Raw genomic sequence first — 25,268 nt, 5'->3', positions numbered from 1 at the left:
AACATACATTATTTTAATGACATTTTTGTTTTAACATTTGTTTTAAATGTTTTTTTTTTTTTATATCTATCTCATAGTCAAGCTACAATATGTAGAGATTAATACAAATGAATACCCTGACCTTTGTAACATTGGCAAGTAATTTTAGATTAAAATAATATTGGCAGCGCTTTAGAACATGTAATTATCTCTAAAGAAGATTTTGATTCTCACAGCAGTGTGTAAGACATTATTAAGTTAATATGCTGAATTAAATAGTGCCAGACAATGTGTACTTTATACTTTGTTCTTTTCATTAATGTTGGATTATTTAATGCATTGTTCTTCATTTCAATGCATCTTTTCTCTGATACCTTAGATTTTTTTCGTCTTCTCAATGTCATATGCAATTAGCTATTATGTAAAAAACTTTTTAATGACTCTTACTGAATTGAATTCTTGACATTGTTTCATGTGCCGTCAGCTGTATCATTTTGTTCATATGCAATATGCTGCATATTTTAAAATGAATTGCCTTTTAAAGCTAAACATAGCATTGGAAATAAAATATAAGGGCCACTTTTATGCTTTTGAACTGTACGTGTAGATGAACAATTGTGTATTTAACTTTGCTAATGCAAAGCTCAGTCTTTGCCATGAGTTAAATGTACCTTTTATTCCATTATGTATTGCGAAAGGTTAAGAGAGTTTGAGTAAAAATATAGATGATTTGAAATACTGAGAACAGTACAGTAGAATTACATTATTAATTTTCTCCTCTAGCTCTATGTTTATATTGAAGCTATATATATATATATATTTTTAACAATAATTGTTATTGTTTTCTGAATAGAACAATACAATATCATAAACTTTGCAGGTAAATAAATGGGTTAACAGAGATCTGCACTAAAGTAACAAAAGAAAACAAAAAAAGAATAAAAGAGTACAATACATCATTTCTTATATTCACTCTGTGGCCGATGTAGTACAAGCATAACCTCTGTGAAGACTTTCCCCGAATGGGATGGGCAACAAGTTGTAAACATTTCTAGAATCTCTAGAGTCTATAAAATCCCATTCTGGTCAACCTGCGTGGATTAAAATGTTGGCATAGATGCATTCACTGCTGTAATTAAAGTGTAGTGTCTGACTACTAGTGCTTCATACAATTATAATATTTAACCAATAAATCAAGAATTAGGGAGAGATCAAAATAAGGGGATTAGGGTGAATAGGGTGGGGAAAGGGGGCAATCTGCACAGGTGGAGTGTAGTTAAGTTGGGTTGCAGGACAGATTCGCAAATGTATCAAGGTAAAGTAGACTAAGGTAAGTACTGTTGGTATATCATGTCAATTGGCGGTTAGAGGGTCCGGTTATGGTGGGGTTTGAGGGTTGCTAGGTGTTTGGATTATGGAGTCCCAGTAGAATTTAAGATTTGCATAGAATGTAGTTTTATTTCTCTTGTAATAACCGTTCTCTTTTAAGTGATAGCATCTCATCTGTCTTATGTATCCACTTCTCTACTGTTGGTATGTAAGGAGATTTCCAGTGCAAGGCTATGAATGATTTCGCACTGTTAAGGCCAATGCATAATAATGTTGCTCTTATTTTGCAATGGAGTGGTGGGGTGTCGTTTAAGAGGACCATCATTGGGGTTAGGGAGAATTCTTTATCAGCTAACTTTTTTAAGATGCTTTCCACGTTGCACCAAAATGCGCTTAGTTTGTTACATAGCCACAACATTTGTATCATATTGCCCTGCATACTACAGCCCCTCCAGCAATATGCCGAAGAGGTGGGATAAATGTTTTTGAGTCTTGTTAGAGTCAGGTACCAACATAGAAGAATTTTATAATTAAGCTCTATAATTCTAGGGGAGGTGGAAGACTTGCGTGTGTTTTGGAATTTTTTTGCTACTATTTGGTTTCTATATTTGTGCCTAGCTCGTGATGCCACCGAGTTGTATAGGGGGGGTAGTGTGGAGGATTGTGCGTTGTGTAATAAATATTTTGCTATAGATAAGGATCCTCTAGCGATCTTTCCTGATATTCGCTCAAAGAGTAGGCGCTCTAAGTAGGTCTTGTTTATTTAGGGCCTTTTGGATGAAGTGTTGTAGTTGAACATATTTTAGCCATGAGGAGAAAGATCCATAAAGGTTTTGAGATATTTCTGCTCTAGATTTGAGTTTTCCTTGGCTGAGTAATTGTGCTATGGGGATAGAGTCTAGTAGCTCATGAACTACTATGTCTTTTTTCTGTGGTTCATAGCCTCCCATCAGTTCTATGTTAGGGAATATTGGTGAGAGTGGAGATGTGGGTGTAGATAAGGTTGGGTAAGATTTAATGAGGTAGTCCCATGTATTGAAAATGTGTCTATAGAGTGGGGATGATGAGTAATGTGGTGTACGTCTCGCTTTGGAGATCCAACAGAGGGGTCCCAGATTTGGTGACCTAAGGAGCTGGAAGTCTACTGCTACCCAGGCCTTAGAGTCCCCTCTACAATGCCAATCCAGCAGCCTTTGTAGAACTACTGAGTGATAATAAAGCTTAATGCTGGGGAGGCCCAATCCTCCATTTTTGAGGGATCTGTACATTGTTCCCCTGGTTATTCCAGGTCGAATTCTACCCCATACAAAGGAGTTGACTGCTCCTTGCAGCTGTTGTATATATGTATTAAGGAGTGTAATTGGTATAGCCTGTAATATGTAGAGGATTTTTTGAAGTATAGTAATTTTGATAGTTTGTATTCTGCCCCACCATGACAGGGGTTTATCTTTCCATGTGGAAAGTGAGTGTTGGATAGAATGTAACAGCGGCTGGTAATTAAGGGGGAACCAACGCGATGAGATTGGGGATAGTACTATCCCCAAGTATTTCAGGTGTGAGTGTTGAATTTTAAGCGGGCAAGCACTTTTCAACTCCGAGAAGGCATTGGGGCTCATGGATATATTTAAAAGTTCTGATTTCGTACAATTTATGAGGAAGTGCGAGACCTTGCTAAATTGATCAAATTCTGAAATTAGGGCTGGGAGGGAAAGTGTGGGTGAGGAAAGAGTTATCAGAATGTCATCCGCAAACATGGCCAATTTATGGGTATTAGGGCCAATGGTCAGCCCATGGATGTTTGAGTTGTGTCTAATATGATTAGCTAGAACCTCCATGGTAAGGATAAAAAGTATAGGGGAAAGGGGGCATCTTTGCCTAGTGCCATTATTGATGTTAAAACTCTGTGAGAGGACTCCGTTAGTGCGCACTCTGGCCGTGGGGCCATTGTATAGGTGGAAAATACGCTTAATCATCAGATCTCCAAATCCAAAGTGCTTTAGGGTACCATGTAGGAAGGGCCAATTTAACCTGTCAAAGGCCTTCTCCACGTCAGTGGAGACCAGGACAGCAGGGATCTGTTGCGTTTTCGCATATTCCATTAGATGTAGTATTTGTATCGTGTTGTCCCTGGACTCCCTGAGCGGAACAAAGCCTGCCTCTGTTGATAGGACTTTATTAATGTGATTGGCAAGGATCTTAGTGTATATTTTAATGTTCCTGTTTAATAAGGAAATGGGACAGTAGTTACTTGGTTCTGTAGGAGGTTTACCTGCTTTGGGGATGACTGAAATGTGGGCTTCTAGGAGGTTAGGTGAAAGTCACTCTACTTTAGCTAGGGAATTAAATAGATTAGTGAGGTGCGGGGCTAAAATGCTGCGGAATAGTTTATAATATATGGTCGGTAAGCTGTCAGGACCAGGGCTTTTGTGAAGAGGAGTGTCATTTACAGCCACTATTACTTCTTGCATAGAGATAGGGTCCTCTAGGTGATTAATAATGTGTTCAGGTAGTGTGGGCAGATTGGATTCTTGTATGTCTCACGATCCGAGTATTGGGGTGAGGGGAGATGTTGTATAGGTCTTTGTAATAATCGCTAAATACATGCGCTATAGCCCTACTATCATAAATGTAGTCTGCACGATTAGAAGGATGAGATAATTTTCTTATGAAATTGTTATGTGTACGCACCTTAAGGGCTCTGGCTAAGAGGTCCTGCTTTATTGCCTTCTGTAAAGTACAGTTTTTTTAGGTAAATTGCTTTCCTTTGTGCTTCTTTGTTAAGCAGATCATTTAACTCCTGTCTGGTCTCAGCCAGTTGGGATGCATAGTGTGAGTTTTCAGGAGTTTGCATATGTAGCCGTTCCAGGTTACGCAATTTTTGAAGCAATTGTTGGTAGCTAGTGTTATAATTTTTGAGAAGTATGGATTTCTGCTTTATGAACTCCCCTCTAACAATGGCTTTTCTGGGCCTCACAGACAAGAGTAGGAGATGTGGAGGGGGTCATATTATGTTGGAAGTATTCAGTGAGGGTACGTGATATTTTATTTTTTTATGTGTAGTTGCAAGAGGAGTGTTTCGTCCAAACGCCAATTAAAGTCTGTGAGGGGTTTATCGGGCCAAGCCAAGGATAATGTTACCATCGAATGGTCTGACCATGGAGTTGGTAGGATTTCTGAGGACCTTGCTAGGGATATTCTCTTTTGGTCTAAATATATATGATCTATTCTCGAGTAAGATTTTTGTGGGTTTGAGTAGAATGTGAAAGTTTTTCTGCATAGGGTGTTGGAGTCTCCAGACATCGAGGAGGGTTACTCCTTAGGAACTTCTGGGTAGCTTTTTTTATTTGAGCAATCTAAGAGTGGTTCTATGGTACATTGCAATCACCTGCAAGAATTACAGTTCCTTGTGATATTCCCAGTAATTCCCCAATTACCTTCTTAAAAAAAATATGCCTGGTTGACGGGCAGAGTGAAAATTTAAAGTTCTTTCTAAGGAGAGGGGTAATGGCTTTAGTGGGGACATGTGGACATTCTTACAAATGTAACAGTTTCACAATGGGGGTGATATACTTCACCAAGTAGCAGATCTTTGAACGCTCATATAGTTCATTGGGTGGGGTCAGGTTGGCTCTTCCTCTGTATGACTTGGTTTTTGCATGGCCTTATTTGTTTTTTTATGGACTCTTGTCCAGGCTGATCTCTGCTGCTTTGGTGGTAGAGATGATATGGAGTCTTCTAGTGTAGGCGTAAACTTTGAAGCAAGGACAATTGGTGCCGGAATGTTCAGACGCTTGCAGAACTGTTTGAGGTCATCTGGCATACTGTAAGTAATGATCTGCGAGTTGTGAAGCACCTTGAGGCAGAATGGAAAACCCCATCTGTAGGGTATCTTCAATTCCTGCAGATGAGTGGTTAGGTATTTCGCTTCCCTGCGTTTAGCTAATGTGATAGTGCTCAGGTCAGTGAACACTTGTATGGTGTCCCCTTCGAAGGAGATTTGGCGTTGTTTTCGTGCAGCTATCATGATTCTTTCTTTGTCTTTAAAGCTGAGGAATCGGATGATTATATCCCTGGGTAGCTTGTCTTCCGGTGGTTCAGGGCGCCCGGTGGGCTCTTTCTATTGGAATAGTTGGAGATTCATCTTACAATATGTACTGGAATAACTGTTGCAGGTGTTGCTGAAGTTAAGATGTTACGACTTTCTCTGAGATACCTCTAATCCTGAGGTTTTGACGTCGCCCTCTGTTGTCCAGATCCTCAACTTGAGTTTGTAATTGTTGTAAAATATCATCATGGACTTGGAGGGTACGGTTTTGGAGATCAGCATCATTGTTGTATTGTTACATGTCTTCCTCTATTTGTACCACTCTACCCCCCAAATCAGATAGGTCTTTTTGACTTCAGATAGTCCATCTTTAATGAGCTTACCCACTTAGGTGAAGAATGTGGCAAAGTCTGCTTTAGTTGGAAGGTTCTGTATGTCAGCTTTTGTTAGGAGGGTAGAGGAGTCTGTATCAGCAGTGATGTTTTCAGAGTCGTGTGTGTTGTCTGTATCAGTAATGGAAGATTCCAGTACTTTAAAGAAATTATCCATTTTAGCACTGGACGATACTGGACCTTTAATAGACCTATCAGACCTTGTTGTGCGTTTTGATGCCATTTTGTTGCTTCCTGGTATGGATAGAGTAGAAATATTCACTACAGGGGTGTAGCTTCTCCAGGAGGCCTTATAGTATATAGATAGTATATAGATAGGTCAAAGTTATATGCCTCAAAAAGATTTACAAAGGTGCAGGGTGTATGTCCTTATAGGTGTGCAGCAGTAACCCTCTGTAATTAGCAAGCCTTAACAGCTATTCTATGGTGCAATTCATTAGTGCATTTGTTGAAGGCCAAGTTATTTATTTATTCATAGTAGTTGAGCAATACGCACTCAGTGCATACTTGTTGTGGAAACTCTAGTTTCCGTGTATAATCCGTGATAATGTGAGAAGTTTGCTTTATGATGGACTTGTTTTAGCCATGTGCTTGGGTCTGTGAGGTTTAATCAGCGTTACCGCTGCAGTTTGAAAATGCCCGGCTAGATTTAATTATCCCTAGAGCGAAAATTAATTTTTATACTGAGGCATCTTGTGAGTGGGGAGAGCGGTATTTCTACCTACTTGCTGAGGTTTTCGGTGTGTCTGATGTGGCTTAGGGTGTTGCATAGTTAGGCTCACGGCCTACTTGTCGGCCGGTCCGGAGAAATCTGTCACTTTCCCTCTGATGTCCGGTATCATTTGATGCCCCTACCCTTCATAAGGCGAGACGCTTTGTTTTTGTCTCAGTTTGGGTCTGGTGTCCTAAGAATTCTGCCTTGGAAGGTGCTCCTCCATCTGGAGCAAAAACGTATGCGGCCATTACAGATGCTGGCCGGCTCCGCCCCGAAGCTATATTTATTTTATAAATATTGTTATATAAAAGGCATTTTTTTTTTTAAAAAAAATTGAGGTTTATTAAAGGGATACTAAACCCATTTTTTTTTCTTTCATGGTTCAGATAGAGGGGTAGATTTATCAAGTGTCGGGGGACATGATCCGCTGTAGCAGATTATGTCTGCCCGACATCGCTAAATGCAGACAGCATACACTGTTGGCATTTAACATTGCACAAGCATTTTTGGTGAAATACTTGTACAATGCCGCCCCCTGCACATTCGCGGCCAATCAGGGCTGTCAATCATCCCAATCATATCTGATCTGGATGACCGCTGCTCAGTGGTGGCTCGTGGGTAATTCAAATGGGGGTTCACAAGATATAAATTGTGAAAACTAAATTTGCATTTATGATGTAACTTACAGGTCAAAATAAATTTCTGATTATTTTTTCCCATTTATCGGATAAAAAATATACTATTTAAAAAAAATAAAATGTAATGAACAAACCCAGTATTGCAAACAAACTGCAGAATAAAAAAAAAACTTTTTACATTACACAACTGTACACAACACTTTACAATGTATGGCAGAGTCCATTGTCATATACAGGTAGCCTGATACAATGTGCGCATGCTATAACTAAGACACTTAGGGGTAGATTTAACAAAGACCGCTGCTCAATAACTGGTCTGCCTGCTCTGAAGCCACAAACTGCTGGTGCAATGATAAATGCTGACAGCGTATGCTGTCGACATGTATCAATGTGCAGCGGATGCTACATCATATCATGTCTGCTCACATTATGATAAATCTACCCCTTAGTGACTGCAGCATACTTTTTGTATCACCTGTCATGATTGGTTTAAAAAACTAAAATTAGCCCTTTATAGTACTAAAAACTAATATCTGCAGCTTAGTTGCAGATAATCACTATAAGGGGTTAATCTATACTAATCTATACTATGAAAGTGATTTTTTTTTTAATGACTATGACTTTTTGACCCCCACAGGAATAAGCAAGAGATGTTTAATACCGCTCTTTAAATACATGTGGCATGATTCATTACAGTAAAAACCATGAGATCCATCTTTTTCCACAACATTGGAGCAGGGAGGTGTCAATCAACCAGATCGTACTCGATCGGGTTGATTTCCGGCGATGTCTGTCCACCTGCTCAGAGCAGGCGGACAGGTTATGGAGCAGCGGTCTTTGTGACCGCTGCTTCATAACTGCTGTTTCTGGCGAGTCTGAAGGCTCGCCAGAAACACGTGCCCAGAAGCTCACTACGGAGCTTGTTAAATAGGCGCCAAAGAATCAGAATGCACAAGTATTATACAAAATATATAAATTTATTGACTAACTTAGTCTAAAGCCTATACATATACCGGTTACCCCTAAATATATTAAAATTACAAAACCATGGCCATGGCAGAGAGAAACTTAAATGAGACGTCTATAATATGCATATACTCATCATTAATAAGAATCATATCAATATAAAGCCCAGATAATATACAATTAGGCATGTAAGCCACAGATACTTTGTTGCAACACAGACATAAGTCATTGGATAATACTTATAATATAGATACTTGATTCCAAATAGCAAGCATGTATGTCATATACAGACGTCAAAGTAAGTGCAGTCCAGCAATATTCAACAGTAAATTCTAATGCACATTTGGATGGAGCAACAATTAAGTTCTTGTAATAAGCGGTTAGATGCAGGTTAATGACTTGTTATGGTAAGCAGTTCATGCAGGTTAGTCACAGTCATGCAGCAGCAAAAAGTAGCGGAATAACAGTCCCATAATGTGGTCACATACAGAGGGAAGACAGTACACTGAGCACAAATCTATGCAAGTATTGTAGTTATTCAGGGGAACTCCTACTGAGAGCTATACTCTTGCCCAAGGGTCCCTTTTCCAGATCTCACCACTTCCCAAATGGTCTTTATTCCAATGTATATTACCAACGTGCTGTTTGAAATCACAATCCGGCAAATGTTGTCTCCATACAACCTGTAATGCTGGCTGTCCTTGCCTTCTCTCCAGGCGGTTTATATCACAGCAGACTACTCAGGTAGGATGCATATATCATAACATATTTTGGGACATATACGTATTTATTATGGCACTTATAAAGTACCATGTCTATCAACTTTATGCAGTATAATTCACTTTTTACAGTAAGTATATAGTAGCCATATAAAACTAAATAGCTGTCTAGGAGATAACCATTCACTCCTTATTACAATCTACAGAAAGGGGGCATAGTTGATCTTTTCATTAAGGCCTTGGGGGCTCAAGGTATTCATATTATAGATCCACTTACATTCCGCTTGTAATAACTGTTTATATCTAAATCCCCTCCTCTGCTCTGAAAATCTATTAACTCTAAGCCTCTCACCTTTAGTGAAGAGGCAGAGCTATCATGATGGGTAAAGAAGTGTCTAGCCACACTGCTATCTTTGAGATTTTTATTTTTAATATCTCTCTTGTGTTTCTTAACTCTATCTCTGAGTTCTCTATAGGTTTTTCCTATATAGAAAGTAGGACATGAACATGAAACCATGTATACTACCTCCTTGCTGCGACATGTAATATTCCCTCTTATTTTATATCTGTTGTTATGATGATCTAACACTGTATCACCTTTTTGCATATACTACATTTACCACATGCAAAATTGACATCTTTCTCCTTATACTTGGAAAGCCATGTACCTTTCTGTTTAGTGTGTTTAAAGTGGCTATGGACAAGTTTAAGTCCCTTAAATTAGGGGCTCTCCTATGGGTCATTGTGGGTCTTTCTCCTACTATATCTCTAATAATGGGATCCGTATGTAACACATCCCAATGTTTATTAAAGATTGCCCTAATGTCTTGCCACTTAGTGTTGTAAAGTAGTGAATTTATCACAAAAACATTTAAGAAAGGAGCATGAAGAAGTTTTGAGGAATGGCCTATCTTATTCCCCAACTAACAAAATTGATACATTTACAATCATTAAAGATCTAAATCTATTTGCGCGTAAAATAGTCTTAAATAAATTACATACAGGAAAACCTATACAACAAACACTAGATATGAGAGATAGACAACTCATAGATAGTTTGATATCTTTACAGAATGAAACAGAGAACATGCAACAACAAACAAATACATCACAAAATTTAGATAGCGTACAACAAGAAGTAGTTGTAGAACACATAGGCCATACACCATTAAAAAAGAAATCAAAATACATGCTACCCTTGTCTATGGCAGGACCAGTAAGTAGTTTTGTTAAATTGGTTGAAAATGATATAGCCAAATTGGATATTAACATAGGCTATCAAGATAATTTAACTAGAAAACAGAGATGGGCTTTTAATGACCTAGTAAAAGACAACAATATTACTATTAAGCCATCAGACAAGGGTGGAAATGTAGTGATAATGAACACCAATGACTACAGAAAAAGAATGTCTTATACAAGTCATAGATAGTACACACTATTGTTTGCTTAAAAGTGATCCCACCATAGAATACCCAATTCAGCTGTATTACATTCTCACTCAGGCTCCAAGCCGGATTTACCGCACGGCTATTGGCTAAGAGGTGAAAACGTCACCTCTTAGCAAAAAAATTTTTTAGCCGTGGGCTGCTGCAGCAGCTAGAAACGGCGATCGGTTAAAACAAATAAAGGCGCTTTCTACATGAAGTATCTTATACTTCATGAATGAAAGTCCCCTTTATTTGTTTCAAAAGTCTATCCTAGCGTTTTTAAAATGCTAGGATTTACTTTCACTTTAAGTCAATGAATGAGTCTAAATAAAAATGAAAAGTTTGTATGTTTGAGAAGCACAGCCTTACCAGGGCAGCATGCAAAGTGAAATTAAAGATCCTGTTTTCCTTTCCTGACCTCAGTGACCTGATGTTCTGGTCTGATAGCTGTAGAAGATAACTCCCCAGCAGCTAACATAAATTAGCAGGCACGGAGGAGCCCACGTTACCTCCTGCTCCGTTAGACAGCGTGCCTAAATCTGTTAGCACTTAGCACGCAGTTACAGTTAACTCTGTGTCTACCAACAAGGGTCCCAGCAGGTCTAACAGCAGCAGCACCCTCTGGCAGACACGTGATAAAAACAAATAAAGCAAACCTTTGTTTAGAAGGGGAGGGAGGCTATACTAATACAAACTGTGTACATACAGACTGAACGGTTTCTATAGACAGGATTGAAAGCTGAAAGGTCACGTCAGAGAGTTCGGGAGGACTGGAGCCCAGCAGTGTGAGTGATGCTCCGGGCAGCTGCCCGGTTCGCCCACCCCTAAAAACGACCCTGACTATAAACAAAACCCACACTAGTTCAAACTAATAATTCAAGCTCTTAAAATAAAAAAGAAAAAATAAGCTGCTGTGTCTCATGGAAGTACAGTTTCACAATACCTTAGCCAGTTGTGTGACAAAAAATAAGATGCCAGTTCAGGAGCATGTGTTTGTTTTTGTTTGTTTTAATTTTTCTTGTATTTTCCTTCAAAGCTAAATAGGGGCACTGGATCACACGGGGAAGGGGGGCAGTGGGATGTTTACATACCTAATAGCAGCTAACTAATACGCAGCTTCTCTTCTCGGCATGTCCTCACTATCTGAAGCCGATGAAGCTCCTCCTCCCACACACACAGCTCTCAGTGTGCGAGTGTCACGTGATGGCTGGTTCTCACTCGCACACTGAAAGCTGTGCGATTAGCAAGGCTGTGGGCTGGGTTGTGGGAGGCGGTGCAGGCACTGCAGACAGAAAGTAGAAAGGGCTTTTTGAGTATACTTCTATCTATCGCACATATGATGCGATAGATAGATAGAAGTAAAATGGAAACAAAAAAAACTTCAGACAAAACTGCAGTGGAGCCTGTAGGAAAATATATATTTATTCAGACAAAAAAGTTTTATTTATTATTTAGTTATTTTTTTGTATTGTGTTCTTTCTAACTCTTTTTTTTATTGCTGGGGTTCAGGGGGTTCACATGCTCATGTGCTCCTATATGTTGAGTAATGTGTCTATTTAAGATGCAGTTAATGAACTGAATGCTGTTATATAATTAAAGAATAAATTATAAATATGTCTGCTCATTGCTTTGTTATTTGTATCTATCATTTATCTATCTATCTATCTATCTATCTATCTCATTTTCTGTTATCACATCTGAACAATCCATCTGTCTTTTGTTACTAAACACTTTATAAAAAATCAAATGTGAACAAAAAACCTATACACAAATCTTACAAAGCGTAAAATTTGTAGAGTAAAAGTCCATAGATGGACAAAAGCCGAGCAGTTATACTCACGTTTGCTAGATCTTCAACAGCTCTAGAGTTTGAGCATAATAAGAAAAACCCAGGGCAACGCTGGATACAAAGTGAACATGGATGCAGGATACAAAGTATTCCTTTATTAAAACATAAGTACATGTTATATATAAAGTATAGTGCTAGTTTCATTCTAGATTCTCACTAACATTGACTTTTTATTTGTACGTACAAATTTGTCTGTATGACTTTCAAGTAAAACATGTTTTATCCAATAGGGAACTGAGAAAGGTTCAACAGTGAGAGAATTGTGTCTGGCCCTTGGAAAGCCTCTCTTTTGCTTTAATTGCACACAAAGCACTGATTTCAGAATTCTTCGTGATATTGGTAAAGGACTGGCTGCTGCAGGTAAATACTCAAGTCCTGTACATACCTGGTGGTAGAAGGGGCAATTTATTATCTTGTAGCAGTTACCTTACCCAAAGCAATGTTTATGTCCCTGAACTTTCTCCCTCTCTTATATATATATGTCTGTGTGTGTGTGTGTGTATATATATATATATATATATATATATATATATATATATATATATATAATTTTTTATTATACTGTGTGAGGTGGGCTACTGATCAAGCTCAGAAACAACCCCTGCATACAACATACCAAACAGGCGCTTTGTTGATATAACATGTATTATGTTCTAACTAATTTATGGTTAAGAAAAATCAATTTAATAACTCCCGTGACATTATAGAGCAGTGAATTCCAAATGCTGCATGGATTGTAAGTGCTCTGTCTTCAACAGACAAACTTTAATAGTGAACCATAAAAGTGTAACATATTATTGGACAGCGGCTATCCCTAATATATACCATTGTACCTAATGTTTAATCTTTTACATTAGTCTTAGCCATTCTTATCATGAATAATTACATTATTCTTTGTTAAGCTTGTTTTCAGCAAGGGCCATGTCTACGGGCTAATTTGTTAATTCTCTTGCTAAAATGATTTAATGTTGCAGGGAATCCTTTCCATTATTGTCTAACACTTTCAATTAGCTGCTACAGTACTACAAATAAGTCTTGTGGACATGTTGGCAGCTGTGAAGCGCGAGTGCAGATGAAATCTTTTCATAATAAAATAACAATTTTAGATTGAACACGGAGACAGTGTTGTGCTAATTGTATATTGTACATATCTTATTATCATAAAAACACACGAGAGAAGCAGATGGCAATTTAAAAATTACTGTAATGGTCACTGTGATTTATCAGGCAGAAATCTGGTTTGCATAAAAGTATCTGCGTTTGCCTACATTATAGCAGAATATTATTCCTGATCTGTAACACAGTAAATTGGAGTCAAAAGCCAGTTCTTTAATTATCGTACATTTATTTAGCAAATTGTGAAGGTGTAAAAACGACATGTAACTGCACCACTAAATGTCATGATGTGATACAGAGGGAGAAAGTGCATGGGAAATGTGATTCTAATATTAAAGAAACAAACGGAACATGAAACTCAATTTTTTCTTTTTTTGAGAGGATACAATTTTTTTTAAAAAAAATGTCCAATTTATTTCGGTTATAAAATGTTTTTTCTTTGCGAAATAGAATACCTCGGTAGGTAATATGCACGTGTCAGGAGAACTATATGGCAGCATGTTTTGAGCACTAGATAGCAGCAGCATTTGCACAATATACAAAACAGTTTAAACACTAAATACATTTATGGGTGATTTAATTATGCTTATGCTTTTTTTAATTATGGAAGCTGCCATTTTGGAACTCAAGTTTCACTGCAGGTATCTGAAGGAGAGTTGATGCACATGTCAGTATTGGAATGCAGTGAAAGCTAGATTTTAAGATGTTGGCCCCTAGGGAGGCTCAGGATAACCTCAATAATATGTATATAAAATATATTTAGGGCTAGATTACAAGTGAATCACTAATTTATAATACAATTATAAACAACCAGCCATTAGACGTGGCTAATTATTGCTACTGCAAGCTCGTGGTAGCAATTAGCGCTTATAAAATTAAGCAGAGATCAGATCCAGTGCTTGATTAATTAGATCAACTAATGAGGCACCTAGCATAGATCAAATATTCCTTCAAATACTTACATAAATTTTACCTGGACTAGAGGCGTAACTAGAACTCACTAGTTCCCAGGTCAAAGTCAGTGGCAGGGTCCCCCTCAATTGAACAGCACCCCTTCCAAAGCATAGCTAATACGCAATATATATATATATATGATTCTATATAGTGATTCTTAAACCAGCACTTAGGTAGCAAAAATAAATAGATATACAAGGGTGATTGACCACAGGGGAAACCAGGTGTGCTAATAAAGTGTTACATTTATATTACTCAAAAATAAATACAAATAAATGATATTACAACAAGTGGCAACTATATAAAATAGTACTGATTACCAAAGCATTATAGGATACTAGTATAAACAGTGTCCTATATAAAATACCCTTAGAGAACTCTAATAGTCGGGTCACTATGTCCATTCAATTCATGGGTTTGGTGTGAGACAATTATATTCCATACTGTGGCTTTGAAAAAAGGGCCTGTTTGTCAGCAACCAGCAGAAACAGTTAACGTTGATAAATGAATACAGAGCAGATTTTGGAACTTGAACTTGTAATGACAATAGATTAGACCCTGATTAGTAACAGGGTAGCTCTCCTAAGAAATTGCTTAGGGCTAATTCCGTTCAGTGATTTATGGTCCAAATGAACCTCCCTTTTATGAATGTTCATTCACAGCTATAGCACTTGTCATTTTTGTGGTACTTTTTCCATTAAAATTCGATATATTTACCAAGTCAGTGTTCCGTCTTTCAAAAGGCACTTAGTGGTTACCCACGCCTTACTGCTCTTTGCTATTCATTCTGTGGCTGGCTTTTCCAGGGCTTGACTTTGCTAGGGCTCAGACCTTGGACTGAGGTGGTCAGCTGTTACCCCTCTGATAGATTCACAGCTACGCGCGTTTCACCCTTAGGTAAGCGGGCTTCTTCCGGCTGAGTTGTAATTCATTGCAGACGTCATCCGGTTTAAGTATGCCTAAAAACTCCTCCTCTTTTTTTACTTTATTCCGGGGTTGAATTTGTGCTCATACAATTGATTACTATGTTACCACACATATTTACAAGGTCTAAGCCCTAACAAAGTCAAGCCCTGGAAAAGTCAGCCACAGAATGAATAGCAAAGAGCGGTAAGGCGTGGGTAACCACTAAGTGCCTTTTGAAAGACGGAACACTGACTTGGTAAATATATGGAATTTTAATGGAAAAAGTACAACAAAAATGACAAGTGCTATAGCTTTGAATGAACATTCATAAAAGGGAGGTTCATTTGGACCATAAATCACTGAAGAGAATTAGCCCTAAGCAATTTCTTAGGAGATCTACCCTGTTACTAATCAGCTATACTTGTTGCTTACAAAAGCGGGGAAAAACAAGTCAGATCTATAGTCATTACAAGTTCAAGTTCCAAAATCTGCTCTGTATTCATTTATCAACGTGAACTGTTTCTGCTGGTTGCTGACAAACAGGCCCTTTTTTTCAAAGCTACAGTATAGGATATAATTGTCTCACATCAAACCCATGAATTGAATGGACATAGTGACCTGATTATTAGAGGCCTCTAAGGGTATTTTATATAGGACACTGTTTATACTAGTATCCTATAATGCTTTGGGAATCAGTACTATTTTATACAGTTGCCACTTGTTGTAATATCATTTATTTGTATTTATTTTTTGAGTAATATAAATGTAACAACTTTATTAGCACACCTGGTTTCCCCTGTGGTCAATCACCCTTGTATATCTATTTCATTTTGATACCTAAGTGCTGGCTTAAGAGTCACTCAATTTTTCTTATTTCTTTGATATATATATATATATATATATATATATATATATCTGAACAAGAAAACTTGCACTCTCTGGTCTTTTTAAAAAAAACTCTTTACTGTGAAAGGTAGTGACGTTTCGGGGACCGAATCCCCTCCCTTGTTCAGTTGCATTAACTATACTAGCACCCTGGCAGTTGCTGGACTAAGTGAGAGTGCTCTCCTTTTGTTACTATATATATATATATATATATATATATATATATATATATATATATATATATATATATATATATATGGCAAAAAGTTGTTCAATTGTATTTCGCCCAGAAATCAACTTCACCCATCAGTGATTCACCTACTCCCAGCTGATGAATGCCAAAAACCACAAAACAGCTGTCCTGGGATGGTCTGAATCACTGTACTAACCCAAGCTGAGCTTAAAATCGGTTTATACAGCGAAGCTATGGCGTAAAGGGAGTCTGCGTAAAAGTAGACTGAAGTAAAAAACTGAGTCATTGTGAACTGCATTTGCATATCTTACCCAGAATCATTTGCTGCATTGAAAACAACATATCCAGAGATTTTCTGTGGGAAAAGCAAGCCTCCTGACTTGTTTAGATTTGTTAAATGAACTACACAATGAGTTATTTTCTTTACATTTTGTGCTTAGTGGAGGATTTTAAACTCACTTCGCACAGAAATCAACTTTACCCAGCAGTGATTTACCTACTCCCAGCTGATAAGTGGCAAAAACCACAAACAGCTTTTCTGGAATGGTCTTAAAGGGACATGAAACACAATTTTTTTCTTTCGTGATTCAGATAGAGAATAACATTTTAAACAACTTTCTAATTTACTTTTATTATATAATTTGTTTCATTTTCTTGGTATCATTTGTTGAAGGAGCAACAATGCATTAATGGTTTCTAACTAAACACATTGGTGAGCTAATCACAATCGATATATATATATATATATATATATATGCAGCCACCAATAAACAGCTAGAACCTAGGTTCTCTGCTGCTACTGAGCTTGCCTAGATTAACATTTCAGCAAAGGATAACAAGAGAAGGTAGCAAATTAAACGATAGAAATACATTTGAAAGTTGTTTAAAATTGTATTCTCTATCTGAATCATGAATGAAAAATTTTGGATTCCATGTCCCTTTTTTTAATCACTGTTCTAACCCTAGCTAAGCTTAAAAGCTGTGTATACAGTGATGCTATGGCGTAAAGGGAGTCTGCGTAAAAGCAGACTGAAAGGGACACTGAACCCAATTTTTTTCTTTAATGTTTCAGATAGAGCATGCAATTTTAAGCAACTTTCTAATTTACTCCTATTATCAAATTTTCTTCATTCTCTTGGTATCTTTATTTGAAATGCAAGAATGTAAGTTTAGATGCCGGCCCATTTTTTGTGAACAACCTGAGTTGTTCTTACTGATTGGTGGATAAATTCATTCACCAATAAAAAATGCTGTCCAGAGTTCTGAAAAAAAAGAAAAAAAAGCTTAGATGCCTTTTTTTTAAAAATACAGATAGCAAAAGAACAAAGAAAAATTGATAATAGGAGTAAATTACAAAGTTGCTTAAAATTGCATGCTCTATCTGAATCACAAAAGAAAAAAAAATTGGGTTCAGTGTCCCTTGAAGTAAAAAAGTGAGTCATTGTGAACCTCATTTGTATATCTTACCCAGAATCCTTTGCTGTATTGAAAACAATGTATCCAGAGGTTTTCTGTGGGAAAAGCAAGCCTCCTGACTTGTTTAGATTTGTTAAATGAACTACACAATGAGTTACTTTATTTATTTAAATTAGAGTCAAATGTGAAATTTTCCTTATCAAACTTTTCTATTTAGTTTTACAACACCACATTCCACTATTAATAGTATTAAGAATTTTTAATGCAACTCTTTTGTTCATTTTCTTGGATATGCATTTAGAAGACTTGATGTAACTCATTTTGCATTAAAGTTGAATTGTTATCTTAATATCACCTTACGTACCTTAATAGAGTTTAGTTATTCTGCTGTTCTACCGAGTACCATGCTTTGCTGCTCTGGACTGTAGTTTTAAAGCTGTGAAGCCGGGGGAAATACACATTAGAGTATAATCATTTACTTCTTGGTAATGTAATCAATGTCCCTTTTAACCTGCATCGCCTGCTTTTCAGGAGCCTGGATTTGCTTGAATGGACTTGAGCAATTAACACAGTCCAATCTCACCAACCTAGCTCACCTGCTGGCACAGATTCAGTATGCACGTCATTGTGGGAAAGAATCAGTCACTTTACATATGGATGAAGTTTCTTTAAATACATCAGGGGCGTGTATTGCAATCATTAAAAGGTAAAAGTACCTAATTGCTTTTGGAAATCAGAATAATGCCATGATATTTTAAATTGATTATAAAATAAAATAAATACATTAAAGTGAATTGCTGAAAAGAAGATTGTGCATACTGATGGAGTGTGTCACAAGGTGTATACTTCGCTGTGTACAACACTGAGGAGATCAAAAAGTGAAGATGTACAAATCCTTACTAAGGTTTGCCTTAGTTACAGCCAAATGATTGGTTTGAAATTTGGTAACGAGGTAACTAGAAGGCTTTTGGTAATATTTTCAAAAAAGCATGTAAATGCATTCAATCATTTCATTAATTACAAATATATAAGCTATTTAAAATATAAATGAATTAAGTCCATTTTAAATGCACATCAGCCAGTAAATTATTATTAATTCACTAGTTTAAAATTCCAATATTAAATTTTAGACTGCCTGCCTCATAACCCTAGTTTTTCATCAGGTGGTATAGTCATATTACATTTTTCTTATCTGTAGTGTTGGGGGGGAATTACATTAAATGCAAATTTTAAAGCAGTGTATATTCTGATCAGTTCTCTCCAATATCAGATATCTAAACTATGGATTCCAGTTGAAACCATGGGATAGTGCATGATTCATCCTTTTAATATGTGCAAACTGCAGTAGGCCCTGGAGCATGCGCATGTGTTGAGGACTAAATTATAGAATGCTCCTGAGCCTACCTCAGTATGCTCTGATGCATAGGTGACTCAACAAAGGATAGCAAGAGTAATAGGTTCATTTGATAATATAAATAAATAGATTTTTTTTAAATTGCTTCTCAATCACATTATAATCCTGAAAGTTTAGTTTTGAGTTTTAAATGTCTTGAGCAAATCTTCATTCAGTAGTACATTGCTTTTATGAAACATCAGAACTTTGTAGCCTACTCATGTAGCTAATCATTCTAATACAATTCACAAATGTTTGAATTAAAACTTTTAACTTTTTACTAAAATATGTGAGATCATGTTTTATACAGGTCACATATTGCAATCACATGAATGTTTTATACAGGTCACATATTGCAATCACATGAATGTTTTATACAGGTCACATATTGCAATCACATGAATGTTTTATACAGGTCACATATTGCAATCACATGAATGTTTTATACAGGTCACATATTGCAATCACATGAATGTTTTATACAGGTCACATATTGCAATCACATGAATGTTTTATACAGGTCACATATTGTAATCACATGAATGTTTTATACAGGTCACATATTGCAATCACATGAATGTTTTATACAGGTCACATATTGCAATCACATGAATGTTTTATACAGGTCACATATTGCAATCACATGAATGTTTTATACAGGTCACATATTGCAATCACATGAATGTTTTATACAGGTCACATATTGCAATCACATGAATGTTTTATACAGTTCACATATTGCAATCACATGAATGTTTTATACAGTTCACATATTGCAATCACATGAATGTTTTATACAGTTCACATATTGCAATCACATGAATGTTTTATACAGGTCACATATTGCAATCACATGAATGTTTTATACAGGTCACATATTGCAATCACATGAATGTTTTATACAGGTCACATATTGCAATCACATGAATGTTGTATGGCACTATGTCTACATGAATGACTCATTTTAAAAGTTAAACTTATCTTTTTATGATGCTAAATTCTTAGGATGCCAAATGATGCTCTGAACTGGAATATTTATCCTACATCCTGTAAGCTTCCCAACACTCTCCTCAACTGCTTTCGAATAATAGGAGTAACTTGTGTTCCTGTAAATTACTTTTTGGAGGCCAAACTGCTTTTGAATGGTACAGTATAACTAAAGTCTGAAGTTTTTGAGGGGTATGTTTATGAAGACTATTAAATTGTGTACTGTAAAAATGTTTTATTTTATATTAATAATAAGCCATTTATATATTAACCATTCATCATAAAATACGTTTCTAACACCCACAAATGTTATTTTTCCCTTATGTAATTAATTAATGTATAATTTATGATTATTGTGTTTTTTTATTTCGAGAAGTTATAAACAGTAAAACCATACTTAATCCCCTAGAATAGCACATAAATATTAGCTTTATTGGGAGTTACCATTTCTTGATCACAATCAATAGTGCCTCTATTTTGAGGAGGTCAAAGTTATTTTTTAAAGTTTAAGTGTTAGTCTAGTGTAGGGATGGCTAACTGGCAGCCTATGGTCCACATGTGGCCCTCTGGGGCACCAGGGAAAAGGTAGAATTGTAAATGTGTGCCATATTTTTGTGGTCCTAGAAAAGAGAAACTAAATATATGTGCCTAGGGGACTTCTGGTTAGTGAAGGGCAGAACAGCAGATAGAGGGTACCCTGCCACGTTACTTAAATCTAGTCCTGTAGCACTAAACATTTTTAGGAAATATATTTTTTGTGAGTTTATATCCATAAATGAATATATGTCCCTTAAAGCTTAATACTTTAAAGCTTCTAAAGTATTGATCTGCAGCCTCATGTGTTAGATTGCTGGGCCTCACTGGTCTAGTGCATACTAACATGTCAGATAGGCCACGTGCTCTAAATCCCTCACATAATAGACTTCTGCGTGGGTGTAAATGTTATGTTGGATAATGCTTGAGCTCTAAACAGAGGTGTGCTAAGCCCATGGTGCGCAAGTAGTGGAGTTTTTCATGTAATGCTGTCGTATCATTTTAATAATAAGGAATTACTACAGGTCGTAAGAAGAGATACAGTATATATTTAAAGCGGTATTTTGGATTGCGCTTGAACATGAGACTAAGAGACTAAACTCACCACTTTGTAATATGAGCCCAGTGAGCTCTCTGCGCTATCATAGGCAGAAAAAGGGTTTCCACAGCTTTGTTTGCACAATAATAGATAAATAAAAAACTAGTTCAAGCATGGCTGTGCCCATTACTTTAATAAAAACTAAAGTCATTTATACAGAATTATTCTTTACATTTAGTTTTTCTATATTTAAACAAGTTATACAATTGTAAAAATACATCTACATATTGTTCTAACGCTAAGGTTAGCTTTGAATACATAATTATGTCTAGCATATATTTACTGTTTAACTTCCCTTTCATCTTAAGCTTTAAGCTACCTAATCCCCAATATGTAGAATATTGTAGGCTCAGGTAAATTTCACCATAGACTGCAATAGAATGGAATGGCTTAGAGAAGGATGCAAAAAACTTTTATGGAGTAGGGGGCCACTGATAAATGGCATTGTACAGCCATTAACGTTTATTGTTAAAACTTATTTTAGCTTTTATTTGCTTGTGCTGCTGAGTTTGCAGGTATGTAGTCAGAGTCAACACCTGTTTTTGTTAATTAGGATTCTTTAATAAAGAAAGCAAAAGTATATACAAATATTACTTACTACTATTTAATGAGCAAACTAATAATTTAATATATCTTATCACATAAGTCATATATCTGGCATCTTAGTTAAAGGGACAATCAAGTCCAAAAAAAACTTTCATGATTCAAATAGGGCATGCAATTTTAAACAACTTTCCAATTTACTTGTATCACCAATTTTGCTTTGTTCTCTTGGTATTCTTAGTTGAAAGCTAAACCTAGGAGGTTCATATGCTAATTTCTTAGACCTTGATCGCCTCTAATCTAAATGCAGTTTTTCCCCACTAGAGAACATTAGTTCATGTGTTTCATATAGATAACATTGAGCTCATGCACATGAATTTACCATGGAGTCAGTTCTGATTAGCGAAAATGCAAGTCTGTCAAAAGAACTGAAATAAGGGGGCAGTCTGTGGAGGCTTAGATACAAGGTAATTAAAGAGGTAAAATGAGTATTATTATAACTGTGTTGGTTATGCAAAACTGGGGAATGGGTAATTAAGGGATTATCTATCTTTTAAAGCAACAACAATTCTGGTGTTGACTGTCCCTTTAAAGGGATATTGTACTCATATGTAAGAGCACCATTTACTCATGTCAAAAATAATGAGTATTGCAGTATGCAGTAAAACCCCATTATATAGTAAAAGACAAGCTTCCTCTCTTCTTCAGGTTTTAACCAATACTGATCAATATAATAGAATTGGTCATTGATGTCTTGGAAAGAAGGGGGGGCTATAGAGACAGGAGGTTGTATAATATGAGATCAGAGAGAGAAGAAGTCTGATAGTGAAGAATGCAGAGTGTGTGTGTGTGTTTCAGAAAGATAAAAAAACAACAACATAAAAACTGGCAGGGTAAATGCTGCATAAATGTAAAACATATAGAATTGCATGCTGAGATATACTGTATGTACATAACATATTCACATATAATTCACAAGCAGTCACTGATGTCAACATGTACATATGTGTACAAGCCAATAACAGATGTAAGGGGGCTTACTATATAAAATATTGATAGTGTGACACAAAGCTGAAATCTGCATTCAGTCCTCTGTTTATTGTTTTTAAATATGTTACCATTTTAATTTTAAATGTTTTTCATTCCTGGGGTGACCAGTCTGGGTGAAATGGTGTGCAACTGAGGTGCAGTATTTCTTCTCTTTGTGGTTTTTAATAGAGTGTCTATGTATCCTAATGTGTAGTTTTTGTCCAGTTTCCACTATGTAGCTTCCCTAGTCACATGTTGTGCACTGTATCATGTATACCACATGCTGTGCACTGTATCATGTATACCACATACTGTGCACTGTATCATGTATACCACATGCTGTGCACTGTATCATGTATACCACATGCTGTGAACTGTATCATGTATACCACATGCAGTGCCCTGTATCGTGTATACCACATGCTGTGCACTGTATCATGTATACCACATGCAGTGCCCTGTATCGTGTATACCACATGCTGTGCACTGTATCATGTATACCACATGCTGTGCACTGTATCATGTATACCACATGCTGTGCACTGTATCGTGTATACCACATGCTGTGCACTGTATCGTGTATACCACATGCTGTGCACTGTATCATGTATACCACATGCTGTGCACTGTATCATGTATACCACATGCTGTGCACTGTATTGTGTATACCACATGCTGTGCACTGTATCGTGTATACCACATGCTGTGCACTGTATCATGTATACCACATGCTGTGCACTGTATCATGTATACCACATGCTGTGCACTGTATCGTGTATACCACATGCTGTGCACTGTATCGTGTATACCACATGCTGTGCACTGTATCATGTATACCACATGCTGTGCACTGTATCGTGTATACCACATGCTGTGCACTGTATCGTGTATACCACATGCTGTGCACTGTATCGTGTATACCACATGCTGTGCACTGTATCGTGTATACCACATGCTGTGCACTGTATCATGTATACCACATGCTGTGCACTGTGTCATGTATAACACATGCTGTGCACTGTATTGTGTATACCACATGCTGTGCACTGTATCGTGTATACCACATGCTGTGTACTGTATCGTGTATACCACATGCTGTCCACTGTGTCGTGTATACCAAATTTGCAGACATACATGAGTATTCTTCTTTAATGTTGTAAGTTTTGTGATTGGGACTGGCTGTGCTGCTGCATATGTACTGGCACAGTTTGCAAAGTGCTTTATTGCAAGGTTTTGTGCCATTCCGTATGTTATCCTGTTCTGAGCTCAGTTTACTATGGATCAGTTTGTGTTTCAGGTGTGGTTGTTAGGATATATATATATATATATATATATATATATATATATATATATATATATGTATATCCTGCCAAAATGTTAAAGGGACATTCCAGACAAAATTGGAATGCACACAGGAGCATTTAAGTTTTGAATAAAAGCATTTTTGCAATATATATTTACTAAAAAAAAATGCAAACCCCAAGCTAAAGTTACAAAAAATAAAAAAAGTAAAATTACAGAAAAAAATAAACAAAGCTATCCAAAATAAATAATGTAAACCTAAACTAATGCCCCTATAAAAATAAAAAATCCCCCCAATATAAAAACACCTGCCAATCTATTACTTAACTACCATTGCCCTAAGTTAAACAGCTTTTTTTATCTCAAAAAAATACTAAGTCCCTCCTAACAGTAAAAACCCCCCTCCCACCAAACCCCTCAAAATAAAAAACCTAACACTAAGAAAAACTAAACTACCCATTGCCCCTAAAGGGGCATTTGTATGGACATTGCCCTTAAAAGGGCATTCATTTTTTTTTCAAGCCCCCAAAAAACCCTAATCTAAAAAAAAAAAAAACACCCAAAAATTAAAATAAAAAAGCCTAAACCTAAGCCCCAAATATGTACTCACTGAAGTCTGGCAGAGAAGGTCTTCTTCCAGACGGATCCATCATCTTCTATCTTCATCCAGAGTGAAGGCGGCGCGGAGCAGAGGTGTGGAGCTGTGTTCCCGATGCCTGGATCCTCGGCGGCGGTCCTCGGCGGCGGCGGTCCTCAACGGCGTAGAGGCTCCTCTTCATGGGGTGCGTTGCATTCCTATTGGCTGAAATTTTGAAATCAGCCGATAGAATTAGAGCTACTTAAATCCTATTGGCTGTTCAAATCAGCCAATAAGATTTCAGTAGCTCTCATCCTATTGGCTGATTTAAAAATTTCAGCCAATAGGAATGCAACGTACCCCAATAAATATGGGGTACCTTGCATTCAATCTTCATTGTGCGACGGACGATCGAATGAAGAGGATCCTCTACGCCGCCGAGGACTGCCGCCTTCAAGGACCGCCGCTGAGGATCCAGGCATCAAAAACACAGCACCGCACCGCCGTCACTCCGGATGAAGATAGAAGATGATGGATCCATCTGGAAGAAGACCTTCTCCGCCGGACTTCAGGAACAGGGAGTACCTATTTAGGGCTTAGGTTTAGGCTTTTTTATTTTAATTTTTTGGGGGTATTTTTTTTTTAGATTAGGGTTTTTTTGGACTTGAAATAAAACTGATTGCCCTTTTAAGGGCAGTAAAAGAGTTGAATGCCCTTTTAAGGGCAATGTCCATACAAATGCCCCTTTGGGGGCAATTGGTAATTTAGTTTTT

The 25,268-nt window shown here is 36.9% G+C and overlaps 1 protein-coding gene across 1 annotated transcript in view; it reads left to right on the top strand.

Moving 5' to 3' along the window:
• The window catches only part of LOC128652486 (uncharacterized), an 868,114-nt gene that overhangs the window by 270,670 nt on the left and 572,176 nt on the right, over nt 1–25,268 (top strand). The window contains exons 44-46 of the mRNA XM_053705422.1: nt 12,293–12,422; nt 18,064–18,238; nt 19,931–20,070. Coding sequence (XP_053561397.1) covers nt 12,293–12,422; nt 18,064–18,238; nt 19,931–20,070 — 445 coding nt within the window. The remainder of the gene's footprint in view (nt 1–12,292; nt 12,423–18,063; nt 18,239–19,930; nt 20,071–25,268) is intronic.

The sequence above is a fragment of the Bombina bombina genome, chromosome 3 (assembly GCF_027579735.1).
Source record: "Bombina bombina isolate aBomBom1 chromosome 3, aBomBom1.pri, whole genome shotgun sequence".
Classification (NCBI taxonomy): domain Eukaryota; kingdom Metazoa; phylum Chordata; class Amphibia; order Anura; family Bombinatoridae; genus Bombina; species Bombina bombina.
The sequence above is the reverse complement of the archived record's forward strand: the minus strand, read 5'-3'. Positions and strand labels throughout refer to the sequence as shown.